Below are 13,683 nucleotides of genomic sequence, written 5' to 3' on the forward strand. Positions count from 1 at the left end.
GTCAGCGAGGAGCCTCACCCGTGGAGAGTTTGTCCAGGTGCCCGAAAGTCGCTCCACAGGACCAGTGTTGGGCGCACACCAGGCTGCGGCCCCCGTGCAGTGCCACGTGTGCTTGCTTTTCAGAGGCCACAGACACGCCGATCGTCATACAGCCGGCATCTGCCACTGAGACCACCCAGCTCACAGCTGACACCCACCCCAGCTACCACACCGACGGGTTCAACTAAATCCAGGAGAAGCTGTGGTCAGAGGAGGAGCCGGCGCCCGGCCACGCCGACCTTAGAGAGGAGCCAGCGCCCGGCCACGCCAACCTTAGAGTCATGAACTGTAGTCACAGAGATGGGAAGGCAGCCTCCTGCCTGCCCCGGCCTTGCCGGGGCCCCTCCTGCCTCCACGCCCACCCAGCGCCAACCCTTGACCCACGAAGTGCGTAGCATGCAGTATTTAAAGCAGTGTAGCTACGATCTTCTGTTCTTTTTCCTTTTGTAATAGCATGTACGGGGTTACGTTCCGTGTCTGTGTTGTGGACGTTCTGCGGCATGACCGCGTCGACCGCACAGTGGAGCTGCCTCAGGGCTGTCGGTCAGGCCGGTCCAGTGAGGGGTGACTGCAGCCGGCCAGGTGGGCGAGGAGAAGGGGAGCTGCCCCTTTCTTCCCTGTGCTCGAGGGGCCGGAGGCAGGTGCTGCCTGGCAGGGCTGTGTTACCGTCTTGGCCTCGGGGTCTGGTCCACCCGCTGTGCTCCCAGCCTTGAGGCTGCAGCAGGACTCTGATCTCACCTGCCAGAAAAGGGGCGAGGCTGCGTCACCGGCGTCACCGTCATTCCTTGGTGTCTGTGCTGGGCACAGTTGGCTTAGGGCTCTGTGGTTTCCTGGGCCTTGTGGCAGGGTTTCTCCTGTGGGAGAATTTGGTGTGGAAAGCATAGGAGGCTCCTTCCGAGGTTGACCCCGTGTCCTCCGCACAGTGTGTCTGGCCTGGTCTCCTTGTCGTGTGGACGCTGCGGTTCCTCGGAGGTGTGTCCTTCGCCCATGTTGGGGTTGTTTGTCTGTGTTCCTGCACTTTTCCCGGGCTCTGAGCTGCATTGATGGGGCCAGTCTCCCCGCTCCCGTCTTGGGGTCATTCTCCACATTCCTTCCAGACCACCTGTCCTTTCCGTAGCCCTTTTTGAACCTTTAGAACCACAGATAGTAGGACCAGCCCGATGGGCCTCAGAGAGTAGATTGTGCATATGTGAGCACCCAGTTGCTGGGGATGGGGGCTCTCCCAAGATCCCTCCTCCTGTGTTTGCCAGAGCTCCCATCTGCCCCACTCGCCTTTGCCCCGTCATCGATGATTCAGGCAGAGCCAGGTTCATTAGGTCCCTGGAGGAAGGACTGACGGGACCAGAGGGACCCTCTGGCTCAGAAGGGTTGGGTCCCTGGGAGGCCAGACCACAGAATCCACATGTCGGAATCCACGTGCAGACCATTGGAAGTCAGTCTCTTGTGTGTCCTAGACCTTGTTGGTGGCGCCCTGGGTAGGGGAGCGGAGGGAAACTGTTCTGATGTGCCTGTGCTGGCCGAGCGAGGGCTCAGAGCTGCCCCCACTCCATGGCTCATGGGATGTGCTGGGCCTGCCTTTGGCTGTGTGCTGCAGACTCCAGTGGGCCTGGTTTCTGCAGAATGTCCCTGGTGGCTCTGGCTCAGACCAAGCCGATGAGCCTCCTGAAGCCCCCTTTCCCCGCCTGCCTGCTGACCCGTGGCCCCAGCTTGCTCATTGCCCTCAGCGGCCACCCAAGGCTGTGTAGAGGGGTAGGTTCAGGTTGACCAGGAGGTTGTCAGAAGGGATGTGGTTTGAGGACACATCGGGACGTGCCTAGGAACGGGGGGCTGGTGAGGCCCCAGCTGACCCCTCCTGTAGGTCCCCGTGTGGACTGTGAGCTGGCTGCCGTGAGCACCAGATCCTGGGGCAGCTGTGTCCGTCCCACCCTTCTTTTTCTCACTAAAATGATCATGAAGACCTTTGACGAGAGGAGAGATATGCACTGTGATGTTAAATGAGAAATAATTTGTCAAAATCAGACCTCTCCTAAAAAAGTAAGAAATTCATTGTTTGGCCCGTCCTGAAACGTGAGGCGGCGAGACAGTGGGGTGCCTCTGTGCCACTCAGCACAACAGCAAGTTCAGCCTGAGATGCCGGCTACACTCAGCCTTTGCAATTTTTGTAGATGTAGCTTAGGACGTGAGTGATTTTTCTGCAGACTGGCCAAGAGCCAGGTTCTAAGCTTGGACCTAAGGTAGAAAGCCACCCACTGGGGGCCCTGGCTCAGCCCCACCAGGCTCTCTGTTGGGCCTGCACACAGCTCTGTGGCTAGAACACTCCAAGGCCCTTCGATACTCATCACAGAGGGCCCCTTGCCCGGTGGCTTTTCAGTTACAGAGTCCAATGGACCATTTTTTAGAATGCAGCTCCCTGCAGAAGGTGGGGTAGCGGGGGAAGGAAGAGCAGGTCTGGAGGTTTGTGGAACCTGGTCCCCTGCAGAATTTGTAAAACCTAAGTAACTCACGGCCATGGCCATTCTCACGGTGGTGACTGTGATTCTGAGATCCCCAGGAAGCCCAGACACTCGGGGCCTGGAGCTCCTCCCACTGCCCGACCTGGAAGCAGAACCCTTTTCAGCATTCTGCCCTGTTGGTTTTAAGGCCTTGTCTTAATTCAAGGAAGAAGATCCTTCCAGGTTTTATTTCTCTTTTTATTGAGTGGACTGTTTCCCCATTGAAAGAGATGGTGAGTCCCCAGGGACAGCTTTCGCACCTCCCTGTCCACATGCTAACAGATCAGGACGCCCCCAGCATCCCTGCCTTCGGTGGCAGTGACGGGATCCCCAAGTCCTCACTCTGAGGCTGCGGACGGTGCTGTGAGCGAGTGTGGCCGTGAGCACAGAATGTCCCGTTGGACGCCGCTGCTGGGCGCTGCCAGGGGCCTGCTGGGGTTGTGCTTTGAGGCCTGTCCAGTTCACGAGGGGTCCAGGCAGCACTGGCTGCTTCTGACCTGCAGGAGGCATGGGTGCAGCCCCGAGGGCCCTCTCCCGGCAGCTGCTGTGTAGATTGTCTCCACTCAGTGACGTGGGGTTTTTTTGTCTTCCTTTTGGCTTTACTTTTAAACTGCTTTAGATATTACTGCTCAGTGTTTGTGAACTTTCCTAGTTCTGTGTGTTCAGTTCGTGCAGCCAGCACCCGGTGGGGACCTGTTAGAAAAAGGGACTGGCGTGTGCACGTGCCCAGCAGGAAAAGCTTCACCTTCACGTCGGCTGCCGCCGTCCAGGAAAGGCCCTGGGGCCTCACGCCGTCGAGGCCGCTCTCAGGTGCTGTGTGTTGCCAGTGGCCGCCGTCGCCTGCCGAGCCCAGGGCGTTCTGTTGTGGGTGGGCCTCGTGCTGTGGGGGCACCAGCACGCAGGCTGCCACTGGAGGGTCCGGGTGCTGCGGGCAGAGTTCGACGTGGGGCTTGTCCACCCGACTTAGCTCTGGCTCAGTGCATCCTACTGTGGGGACGTCTCGTGGGGGACACGAAGTGACTGATCTCACCCTTTCCCAGTATTCGGAGCTGTGAACCCGTGTGGCGCAGGACTGGCCTGTGTCTGTTATTTTGGTTGTAAATCATCCTGTGGAATTGGCAAAAGCTACATTTTTACTGTCCTTACCAGCAACAGTTCGCGTCGTCACATGCTGTGAGTGTGGGCTGTGGTGTGCCCGTGTGTGTACATATGTGTATATGTATATATCACACAGCAAGCGTGTCATTTGTGCTGCTGTCCCGTGGTGAAGCCACAAGTACAATTTCAGGTGGCTCTGAAACGGCCTTTGCTTTCTTGGGAGTTGGGCAGGGACCTGCAAGAGGCTTTCCTGGCAGGTGCACAGAAGGAAGCGCTGAGCCCACTGTGTGCAGAGGATGTGTGCCCAGGGCACTGCCACGGCCCCCACCGGTGTTGGCCTCTGCTCTGCAGGGTCGGGTGCCCATCCTGGGGGCTCCATGTCACGCCCACCTGACCCAGGTGTGTGTCCCGGTGTGAAATCTAGGAGGTGACTGGAAACCCTTCCCTCCCTTGCGACATTAAAGCCGATTTTCTAAGCAAGAGATACAATCAGTGGGAAAGCTGCATCTGAAGGGCAGCCTGGGAAGGGGCCCCGTCCTGGCCCCAGGTCCGCCCCAGAGGAGTCTACCCAGCATCACCGCCAGAAGAGGCTGGGCCAGGTCCTGCAGGCGGCACCTTTTGGTAGATATTGTTTCTCTGGAAAATGGGGAAAATGTTTCAAACCAGGTGAGGGGGGGAAGTTAACACTGAAATATGTCTTGTTTTTAAAAATCAAACGCAAACGCATGGAAGCTGCTTGTCCATGCACTGGTTTTTCACTGGCGTCCTGGAGTCCGACCGTGTTGGGTGCAGGCGCTGTCAGACTCCGGCTGATCCTGGCTCGAGCACACACATCTGAGGGCCAGGCTGGTTCCGCATGGTGATCTCCGTCTTGTATGTCTGAATGTTGACCTAAAATAAAGATTACTGTTGTAAAATAAATGTTTTCACTGCAGGCCCCACGTGCGTCTTATTCCCCTGGTCCCGCAGATCCCTGGTTTTCGAGAGCAGATCCCCGGTTCTGGGGAGCGGATCCCCGGTTCTGGAGAAGCAGCAGTCGATCTTAGGAGCCCCCACACCCCTTGTGGCTGGAACTTCCCTCCTGCCTGGTCCACATGTGGACAAATGCCCCCTCCTCGTGATTCTGTTTTCACCTCCATTTTCTAAGTATCAAGACTCGAGCAAAGAGGCCGGGCGTGGTGGCTCATGCCTATAATCCCAGCACTTTGGGAGGCCGAAGTGGGAGGATTGCTTGAGCCCAGGAGTTCAAGACCAGCCTGGGCAATAGTGAGATTGTGTTTTACAAAAAAGTTTAAAAGACTTTGAAATTATTGGCACTGCTGTGCCTGAGGCCCCAGCTCCCCAGGAGCGATGATCACTTGAGCCCAGGAAGTCCAGGCTACGGTGAGCTGTGTTCGCACCCCAGACTCCAGCCTGGGTGACAGAGGGAGACCCTGTCTCAACAAACTAACAAGCAAAAACTCAGAATAATGTAACAAACATCTTGAAATCCTCTATTCAGCCTTAAGAAAAATGAAGTAAGGGCCGGGCATGGTGGCTTACGCCTGTATTCCCCAGCACTTTGAGAGGCCAAGGCGGGCGGATCACAAGGTCAGGAGATCGAGACCATCCTGGCCAAAATGGTGGAACCCTGTCTCTCTTGAAAATACAAAAAACATTAGCCAGGCATGGTGGTGCGTGTACCTGTAATCGCAGCTACTCAGGAGGCTGAGGCAGGAGAATCGCTTGAACCCGGGAGGCAGAGGTTGCAGTGAGCTGAGATCACGCCACTGCACTCCAGCCTGGGAGGGAGAGCGAGACTCTCTCAAAAAAAAAAAAAAGTAATTTGAGTCCGATTTTCCATTTAAAAAAAAAAAAGACAGCATCCAAGACCGTTTTGTGTGTCTCTCCCCATTTCCATCCTCTCCTTCCGTAGGTAGCTTTAAACTGTGTCTACCACTGTCAGGTCCAATAAGACGTACCATTGGTTTATGTCGTTTTACATAAATTGTACTACACCATGCTATTGAGTACACCACCTGCCTTATGAGTTTGTTTTTGTTTTGTGTTTTTTTGTTTTTGAGTCAGAGTCTTGCTCTGTTGCCCCGGATGGAGGGCAGTGGCGCGATCTCCGCTCACTGCAAGCTCCGCCTCCCGGGTTCACACCATTCTCCTGCCTCAGCCTCCTGAGTAGCTGGGACTACAGGCACCGCCATGGCGCCCGGCTAGTTTTTTGTATTTCTTAGTAGAGACGGGGTTTCACCGTGTTAGCCAGGATGGTCTCGATCTGACCTCATGATCCGCCCGCCTCGGCCTCCCAAAGTGCTGGGATTACAGACATGAGCCGCTGCGCCCGGCCTGTTTTTGTTTTTGAGACAGAGTCTCTGTCGCCCAGGCTGGAGTGCAATGGCACGATCTCGGCTCACTGCAACCTCCGTCTCCCGGGTTGAAGCCATTCTTGTGCCTCAGCCTCCTGAGTAGCAGGGATTACAGGCACGTGCCACCACGCCCGGCTAAGTTTTTGTTTTTGGTAGAGGGGGTTTCACCATGTTGGCCAGGTTGGTCTTGAACTCCGGACCTCAGGTAATCCGCCCGCCTCAGCTTCCGAGAGTGCTGGGATTACAGGCGTGAGCCACCGCGCCCGGCCTGTTTCTCATTCGATACAGGAGTATTTAAAAAACAAGCCGTGTGGTTATATTAGGTCTGGTTCATTTTAGCTTCTGTACAGAACAGTCACGAGTTATATCACGACCGGTCCTGGGCTAACTGACCCCAGGGTTCTAGTTTCTCACTGTGGAAGCAAAGCTGCCTGAATGTCGCTGCTGAGTTACTGCTGGGAGCGGGATCTGGAAGCCTTCTGTTGACTGGTGGCCTCACACTGCCCTGCAAATAGTCTCCGCGTCTTCTTGCTGCCCCTTCCAGCTTTAGCGTTGTCAGACTTTTTCTGGTTTGGTCTTTGAATTTTCTTAATTAGGTAGAATCCACGTTTATTACTTTTTTTTTTTGGGGGGGGACAGTCTTGCTCTGTCATCCAGGCTGGTGTGCAGTGGTGCGATTTCGGTTCACTACAACCTCTGCCTCCCGGGTTCAAGCGATTCTTGTACCTCAGCCTCCTGAGTAGCTCGGACTAAAGGCGCACGCCACCACACCCAGCTAATTTTTTTTTAGTAGAGATGGGGTTTCACCATATTGGCCAGGCTGGTCTCGAACCCGTGTAGGCCTCCCAAAGTGCTGGGATTACAGGTGTGAGGCAGCGCGCCCGGCCTATGTTCAGTATTTTCGATACGGGATTCTTAACAGAGCAATGTTAAGTAACAGCAAGACGAACGCTGGACGCTGGGTGGTGGGCAGCGAGACCCCTGCCAGTGAGGGTCATCGCCCGTTTCTCCTGGTAAACCGGAGCTGCGGCAAAACTCTCCGTCCGCCCGGCGCCCCAGGAATCTCCTCCGTCTCCAAGACGGGGTCGGAACACCCTCCCCGCGGCTATGCCTTCCTCGCGCTCCGCTTCTTGCGACCGAGACCGAGGAGCGACCAAGGAGCGCCCAAGGAGCGCGAGGAAGGGACCACTTCCCAGCCCAGCCGGGCCGCGCGGGGTCAGGGTGGGGGGCGGGGCGGGGACTGGGCAGGGGCGTGGCCACTCGGGGCCGGTGGGGCGGGGCGAGTGGCGGGAGTGCTGCCCCCGCAGGTGGGCCGCCCACGTGGGGACCAGTGCCCACCCGGCCTGGTCGCGTGGGCAGTGGGAGACCCCACTGCAGCGCAAGGCCTCGCGGTGTCTGGGAAGACCGGCCTTGCGCCGTCCCTCCCTTGGTCAGCTGACCGCTGTCCAGGATCCGGCATGATCGAGGTCCCAGGCCCCGAGGACGCCACGCTCTTGGCCGTGGACTTCCACGCAGGAAGACGCTGGAGCCTTAGAGGACGCGGCCGCTGCGAAGTCACTGGAGGACCGCGTCCTGTGTCAAGATGCGCCCGGCCCACGGCTGAGCCCCCAGCATCAGCCCTGAGCTCCACGGCTGAGCCCCGGGAGGCTGATTGAGTTATCCGGGCCTCTCCCCACACTCCGGGGCCCGTCGTGTGGGCGCAGCGCGTGCACCTCCTCTTCCTCAGTAAACCGCGGCGGTGACTCCCCTCGGGGAGCAAGAGGGGGACGTGCGCGGAGAGCAGGGTGGGCAGAACCTAAGGGAATCCGGGCTCACGGGCGTGGGCACGGCAGAGACCACGGGAGGCCTCCAGGTCTGGAGGGGTGCACGAGGCGGGCCCTTAGCAGCAGCGGCTCCAGGCTCATGGGCCCCGGGGGGGAAAAGCCACAGAGGCTGCCTCTTGAGACCCAGAGCACCAGGGGGCCCTGTCCCCTCTCTAGGTCCAGGCCAAGTGGCCACCAAGCTGTGGGTTCTAGGGCCGCCATCCAGCAGAGCTGGGAGCTGCAGGGCCCAGTTCTACCCCTTCCGTGATCTGGCACAAGTGCAAGACTGGGAATGCCTCGTCCTACGTGGGAGAAGGCAGGGCCCTCAGCTCCCTCCCTCCCTCCCTCCCCACGGGAGTCTCCACAAACGCAAGCCTCAGCCAGGACGCCACTCCTGTGCTGTAACTAACCAATCACACCTTCATTTTTCTAAAGCTTTATTTATTTTATAAAATGCATAAAATAAATTATACTGGTAACACTTTAAAAATTAACATCTTTGTATTCGGCAATCCTGGGTCAGGAGGCAGAAGGAGGGTGGCGGGGACGGGGATGGCTCACTGGGCAGCTAACCCGTGTAGGCCACTTCCTCCTCGTCACTGCCATCGGGGACCGCGTCTGTCCCAAAGTAGCGGTCGCCAAAGTTCCCTGGAGAAAGAAGCGGGCCAGTGTGGTGGGGCCTCCCAGGGCCACCCACCTTGCCCTCATGCACGGCTGAAGGGCCTGGGCAGCCTCACCAATGCCTGGGATGATGCGGAAAAGGTCATTGACCCGCTTGTCCACCGCCGTGGTGATGATTCTCACTCGTGGAAACGCATAGGCCACTGAGTGCACGCCCATCTCTGCCATGAGCAGTGACAGCAGGAAGATCTTGTCCTCAGGCACGTCGTGGTCCTACAGAGTGTATGGGCAGGTAAACCCCACCTCTGCCTGAACCTGCCCCGCCTACCCAGGGCCCACTCACCAGGAGCACGCGCACCGCCATCATGGCCGCGGCGCCCGTGGACACGGTGCAGTCCATGAGGATCACATGGTCATCGCTGATGTCCTTGGGCAGCCTCAGGTAGTGCAGCTGCGGGCGGCATGGGTCAGGCTGCAGGTGCGGCTCCCTCTGCCCCCACCCCCGGGCTCATGGCCCCAGCTGCCCCCGCACACCTCGGGCTCCCCGGTAAGCTGGTTGGTCTGGATGAGGATGGTGCCGATGCGCACGTCTTTGCACACAGCGCGCAGGGCGGGCTCCATGGTTTCACCGGCGCGCAGAATGGACACACCGGTGATCTGCGGGGAGGGGAGGCTAAGCACCCACATCCCGCCCCAGCCACCTGTCCCGCGCCCAGGTGCGCCCAGGCAGGTACCTGCTTCCCCGCATAGCACTTGCCCGCGTAGTCCTGCCCCTGCGGGGTCCGCACAACGCAGTCCTGTGGGGTGAAGGGTGAGGACCGGTGAGCGCAGGGAGCCCGCGCCGGCTCCGGGACCCACCCTCCACCTCGCGGGCTACAAACCTGAAAGGGCAGGAAGGAGAGCGCGTGCTCGATGAGCAGCCGCATCAGTCTCTTGGAGTAGAAGATGAACTCGTCGCGACTGGTCTCCTTGTCCCTGAGGGGCCGAAAGTTGAGCGGGAGCGCGCGCGGGGCGGGAGCGCGCGCGGGGCCTCCGTCCCCAGGTGGGTCCTCACCTGATGATGGTGTGCATGCCTCGCACCTGCGGCGTGCTCTTCAGGACGCTCAGCGTCCGGGGCAGGGGGTGGCACTGGTGTGCCGAGGCCAGCGCAGCCCTGAGGACACACCGATGGCGAACACTCAAGAAGGGGGTCTTCTCCCAGAGCTCTCCCTCCCCACAGGACGGCTGTGCACATCACTGTGGGGGGAACACGTGGGCCAGGCACAGCAGGAGGTGGAGCGGGCCTGACTTCTGCCTGGGGCTGAGCTGCCAGGCAAAGGCGAAAGATGGTGGCGAACAGCAGCGCAAGCTCACCATCAGGCAGAAAGCTGGGGGTAAGAGGAAGCAGAAGTGGGCCGGGCACAGGGCAGGCTCACAGGTCTCAGACCCCAGGATGGGTGGCTTGTCCTCAGCCTCTCCCTGGGGGAACAACTAAAGCTCTGTGGGGCCAGGCCCCGCCCTGGCTCCTCCCCGAAGTGGTGCATGGCCCCTCAAGAGATGGGAGCGGGGTGGGGGGGCAAAGCTGGCTTAGTGCCGTTTGGCTGCCCCGCCCCGCTGCCCAAGCCTGGGGAGGGCATGGGCAGGAGCAGGTCTAGGAGCAGGCAGGAAAAGGGCGGGACGGAGGCAAGAAAGAGGTGGGACAGGGAGGGGGCGGGGCAAGGGCAGAGCGGGGGGGGGAAAGGGGCGGGGCAAGGGCAGGGTATGGGGCAGGGGGGGGGAAGCGGGGGCGGGGAGGGGAAAGCGGGGGCGGGGGGGTGGGCACGGAATTGGGCGTGGCAGGGGCAGAAGAGGGAAAGGGGTAGGGCAGGGGCAGAAAAGAGGCATGACACGGGCTGGGAGAGGCAGGGCCGGGAATGGGGTGTGGCAGGGCAGAAAAGAGGCGTGACCGTGGCAGGGAAAGGGGCGGGGCAGAGCAGCAGCAGCGGGACAAGGGGCTACAGGAAGGCGGGGCACACAGCAGCACCACAGAGCACTCTGCTCACATATCCCAACGTAGCTTCCTCTGCTTGCCAGGTGAAGAGCATGTTCAGGGAGGGAACAAGGCAGGAAACGGGGGTTTACAAGAGAAGGAAGAGAACAAAGAGAAGGCTGCTTAGTTGGGGAGCAGGGCGTTCCCCGCAGGCCTGAGGAGGAGTGTGGGCGGCCAGGTCCCCAGCCCTGCCTGGCCCTCCCTCCTGCCCCCCACCAAGGCTTCCTGGGGCTGATGGAAGTGAGTGGAGCCACGGACCAACAATTCTCAGCTGACCAGACGATGGAGAATGTGTCTGGCTGTGTTCAGGTGTTTTTTCAAGTTTGAAACCCTGGAAATTTTTTTTCTCAGAACAAAGGCTTCAGGAGGAACCTGATGGGACAAGACCTGCGGGTTCCCTGGCCGTGGAGAGGGCCAAGCAGAGACTCATGCAGGCACAGGAGGCTGGACGGCTGGTGGACGGGGCCTGGAGGCATTTCCAACATTTGGCAAACTCTTTGGAGTGCTCTGAACATGAGGGCTCTCCCACCAGGTGGCTCATTCAGGAGCCTCCCAACCCACAGAAGGCAGGGAGAAGGGCAGGTCCCTCGTGGCTGTCCCCCCTGCATGCCTGCCCTTGGGGAGGGGCAGTGGGATACGGCCCCGGCCCAGCCCAAGCTTCTTGCTGCAGTTGCCCAGTTCCTGCTGGCAGAGCTGTGTGGGCTACGAGGACAGAGCTGGGGCAAGCAGGACCCAGGTGGGTGGGAGGACAGGGGCGAGGCCCTCCCACCTGCAACCAGGAAAAGCTGACTGGTCCGTGAGGCTGGGCATAGGAGGTACAACAGGCTCCCTGGCTGCTGGGACATGTCTGTAGTCCCTGCCCCAGGGGCCTGGCAGTGCTGCCTCAGGAGGACAGCTGTGCTCTCTGGGGTCAAATCCCATAGACAGACTCGGGTCAGGGGAGCCTCCAGCAAAGTCTAGCCAGGACAGGGTCAGGACCCCATGACCCTGGGCACGCTACGTCACGTCTCTGTGCCTCAGTGTCCTCGTCTGCCAGCAAGGGGAGGCAGAAGCAGGGCTGGGACCACGCCACACCTCCCCTTCTGTGACTGGGAAGAGCCGGCTGCCTGCGTGGCTGGATCACAGCCCAGACCTGGAGCTCCTTGGGAGGGTTGGAAATGCCTCCATCTGTGCAGACAGCTGTGTGAGTCTTACCTGACGCTGAGTTCACGCTGTGGCAGCAACACGGGAAGACACAAGGGAACGGTGGCGCATCAGTGATCAGGGCAGGCGGCCAGGCCACCCCCACCCAGGAATGGACATGCTGCAGGCCCGCAGGGACACAGCCAGTCATGGGGGTGGCAAGCTTCTAATGCTTCTAACCTGGGGACCACCTGGGCCAGACCTGCAGTTCTGGGTTGGGGCAAGAGCCAGGACCCTGGGCTCTGTTCTGCAGGCCTCAGGCCTTCAACATCCTGTTGCGGAGTGTGTTCAGAGCCAGCCCAGGCTCCAAGGCCCAGCCATAGAATGCCTCAGGGAGCACGGGACCTCTGGTAGGGGTGTCGCTCCCGGGTGACCCCCTGAGAAAGAGAGGAGCCTGGCCCGACGTGGCACTCAGCAGTGAAACCCCCAGTCCTGGGCCAGCACGTCATGCCTGTCATTCCCAAAAGCTCAGGCTGCGTGTGCTGAGCAGGCTGCACCCTCGGCTGGGTCCTGAGCACCTGTACCCCCACCCCAGCTTCCTCAGGGAACCCAGGCCCTGCACGGCACAACGGGATGGGGTCTGGGCTGGACGATCCGACTGACCAAGCAGGCTCAGGACACTCAGGGCTGGCATCTGGCAAGGGGCAGTGAGCACAGGGGGTGAGGTGAGCAGGCCACTGGGGGTGGTGGCCATGGAGAAGTGGGTAGTGGGGCTGGGCTAGGCCGTGGGGACACAGGACCCCGCTGGGCTGCGGGCCACTCACCTCCTCCAGCTGGCTGTGCACATGCTGCACGATCAGGTCGATGGCCACCGTGTTGCCGCTCCCTGGGGCGGGATGGGGGAGGGTGACTGGGGGCGGGGCCATTGGCCTGCCTGACACCCGCCCAACAGGCAGCCCAGCAGGCTCACCTCTGGGCACCACGATGTCTGCCAGGCGCATGGTGGGCTGGATGTACTGGTCGAAAGAGGGCTTGACAAACTTGTTGTACTGCTTGATGACACCCTCGATGTCCCGGCCGCGCTCACTGATGTCCCGGCGCAGCCGCCGTACCAGGCGGATGTCAGAGTCTGTGTCCACAAAGATCTTCATGTCCAGGAGCTGGTGGAGACAGTGGGCCAGTGAGCAGCCGGATGCCAGCAGCTGGCATGGAGACACTGGGACCAGCCCCTGCAGTGAAGCCGCCTGGTCTGTGGGCCTGGCCAGAGCCACTTCCCCAGGGCACCCTGGCAGGTGGGGAGGAGTGTGGAGGTGGGGGTGTCTGGGGGTGGCGTGCTGCCCATCAGGGGCTTAGGTGAAGGGGCGTGGCATGGTGGCTGGCGAAGGACTCAGGCAGGAATGGGGCTGGGCATACGTGATCTCCTTTACTTTGCTTGAGGAAACTCGCACCAACACACTGGGGAACGGGGGGCATGGCGAGTTTAGGGTCTGTCCACATGCTCAGCACACCACAGTTGGCCCCTGAAGATGCCTTGTGGAGGCTGGGGACGGCTACGTGCTGGACAATGGGGTCCTCTGGGCCTGTGCCAGGGGCAGGACCTAGGCCCTGGGATCAGGCCAACCTGAGTCACACTCAGCGCGGTCCTGAAGGCTCCTGTGACCTACAGCAAAGTCTCTCCAACACACCAGCCCCAGGTCCTCACCTGTCCATCAGTACCACAGCAAGGGACGAGAACGTCAAGAACACACCAGGTATGAGCACTGGCCTCAGCCGGTGGAGAAGGAACCACTGCCCCAGCTCTGCCTTGCAGGGCCAGCAGATGGACCCAGCTGTAGACTGCCTGGGGTTGGGGTTGGGGTTGGGGTAGGGAGTGGCTGGCCTAGGCCCATAGAGTGTGGACGCCTTGGGGACGGGGCAGGAGGACACACACCTCATAGACAGGGTGGCCGGGGCTGAGACACCAGTGGGGTGGGTATTCCCAGTGAGTGCTAACCTCCAGCAGCGTCTTGTCAGCAAAGGCCATGATGCCCTCAAAGATGATGACGTTTGCACCATACAGTGTTTTCTGTGAAGAGACCTAGGAGTTGACCCCGGCTCATGTGCCTGCGGCCCCCCGAAGCCCCCTCTGCAGGGCCCTGACCTAC

General features: G+C 60.1%; 2 protein-coding genes across 16 annotated transcripts in view; one reads left to right on the top strand and one right to left on the bottom strand.

Annotated features, from left to right (window-relative positions):
- The window catches only part of DNAJC5 (DnaJ heat shock protein family (Hsp40) member C5), a 41,359-nt gene extending 36,797 nt beyond the window's left edge, over nucleotides 1-4,562 (top strand). For all 3 annotated transcript variants that reach the window (XR_002724696.1, XM_026447248.1, XM_023183310.1), the window contains one exon: nucleotides 124-4,562. Coding sequence is in view for 2 of the 3 variants with exons in the window: in XM_026447248.1 (XP_026303033.1) it covers nucleotides 124-227 (104 nt within the window). In the remaining variant the exon portion in view is untranslated. The remainder of the gene's footprint in view (nucleotides 1-123) is intronic.
- Nucleotides 4,563-8,208: 3,646 nt separating this feature from the next.
- The window catches only part of UCKL1 (uridine-cytidine kinase 1 like 1), a 34,116-nt gene continuing 28,641 nt past the window's right edge, over nucleotides 8,209-13,683 (bottom strand). For 4 of the 13 annotated variants that reach the window (XM_023183183.2, XM_023183181.2, XM_023183186.1 and 1 more), the window contains exons 5-15: nucleotides 13,533-13,604; nucleotides 12,510-12,699; nucleotides 12,364-12,425; nucleotides 11,612-11,628; nucleotides 9,464-9,562; nucleotides 9,291-9,384; nucleotides 9,144-9,206; nucleotides 8,944-9,066; nucleotides 8,753-8,860; nucleotides 8,526-8,682; nucleotides 8,209-8,436 (exon numbers count right to left, since the gene is read on the bottom strand). In XM_023183183.2, the coding sequence (XP_023038951.1) occupies nucleotides 8,357-8,436; nucleotides 8,526-8,682; nucleotides 8,753-8,860; nucleotides 8,944-9,066; nucleotides 9,144-9,206; nucleotides 9,291-9,384; nucleotides 9,464-9,562; nucleotides 11,612-11,628; nucleotides 12,364-12,425; nucleotides 12,510-12,699; nucleotides 13,533-13,604 (1,065 nt within the window). In that variant the 3' untranslated portion in view covers nucleotides 8,209-8,356. Of the gene's footprint in view, nucleotides 8,437-8,525; nucleotides 8,683-8,752; nucleotides 8,861-8,943; nucleotides 9,067-9,143; nucleotides 9,207-9,290; nucleotides 9,385-9,463; nucleotides 9,563-10,430; nucleotides 10,454-11,611; nucleotides 11,721-12,363; nucleotides 12,426-12,509; nucleotides 12,700-13,469; nucleotides 13,605-13,683 lie in introns of all 13 variants that reach the window. The other 9 variants (XM_023183179.2, XM_023183177.2, XM_026447250.1 and 6 more) reach the window with 5 other exon arrangements.

The sequence above is a fragment of the Piliocolobus tephrosceles genome, chromosome 20, assembly GCF_002776525.5.
Source record: "Piliocolobus tephrosceles isolate RC106 chromosome 20, ASM277652v3, whole genome shotgun sequence".
Classification (NCBI taxonomy): Eukaryota; Metazoa; Chordata; class Mammalia; order Primates; family Cercopithecidae; genus Piliocolobus; species Piliocolobus tephrosceles.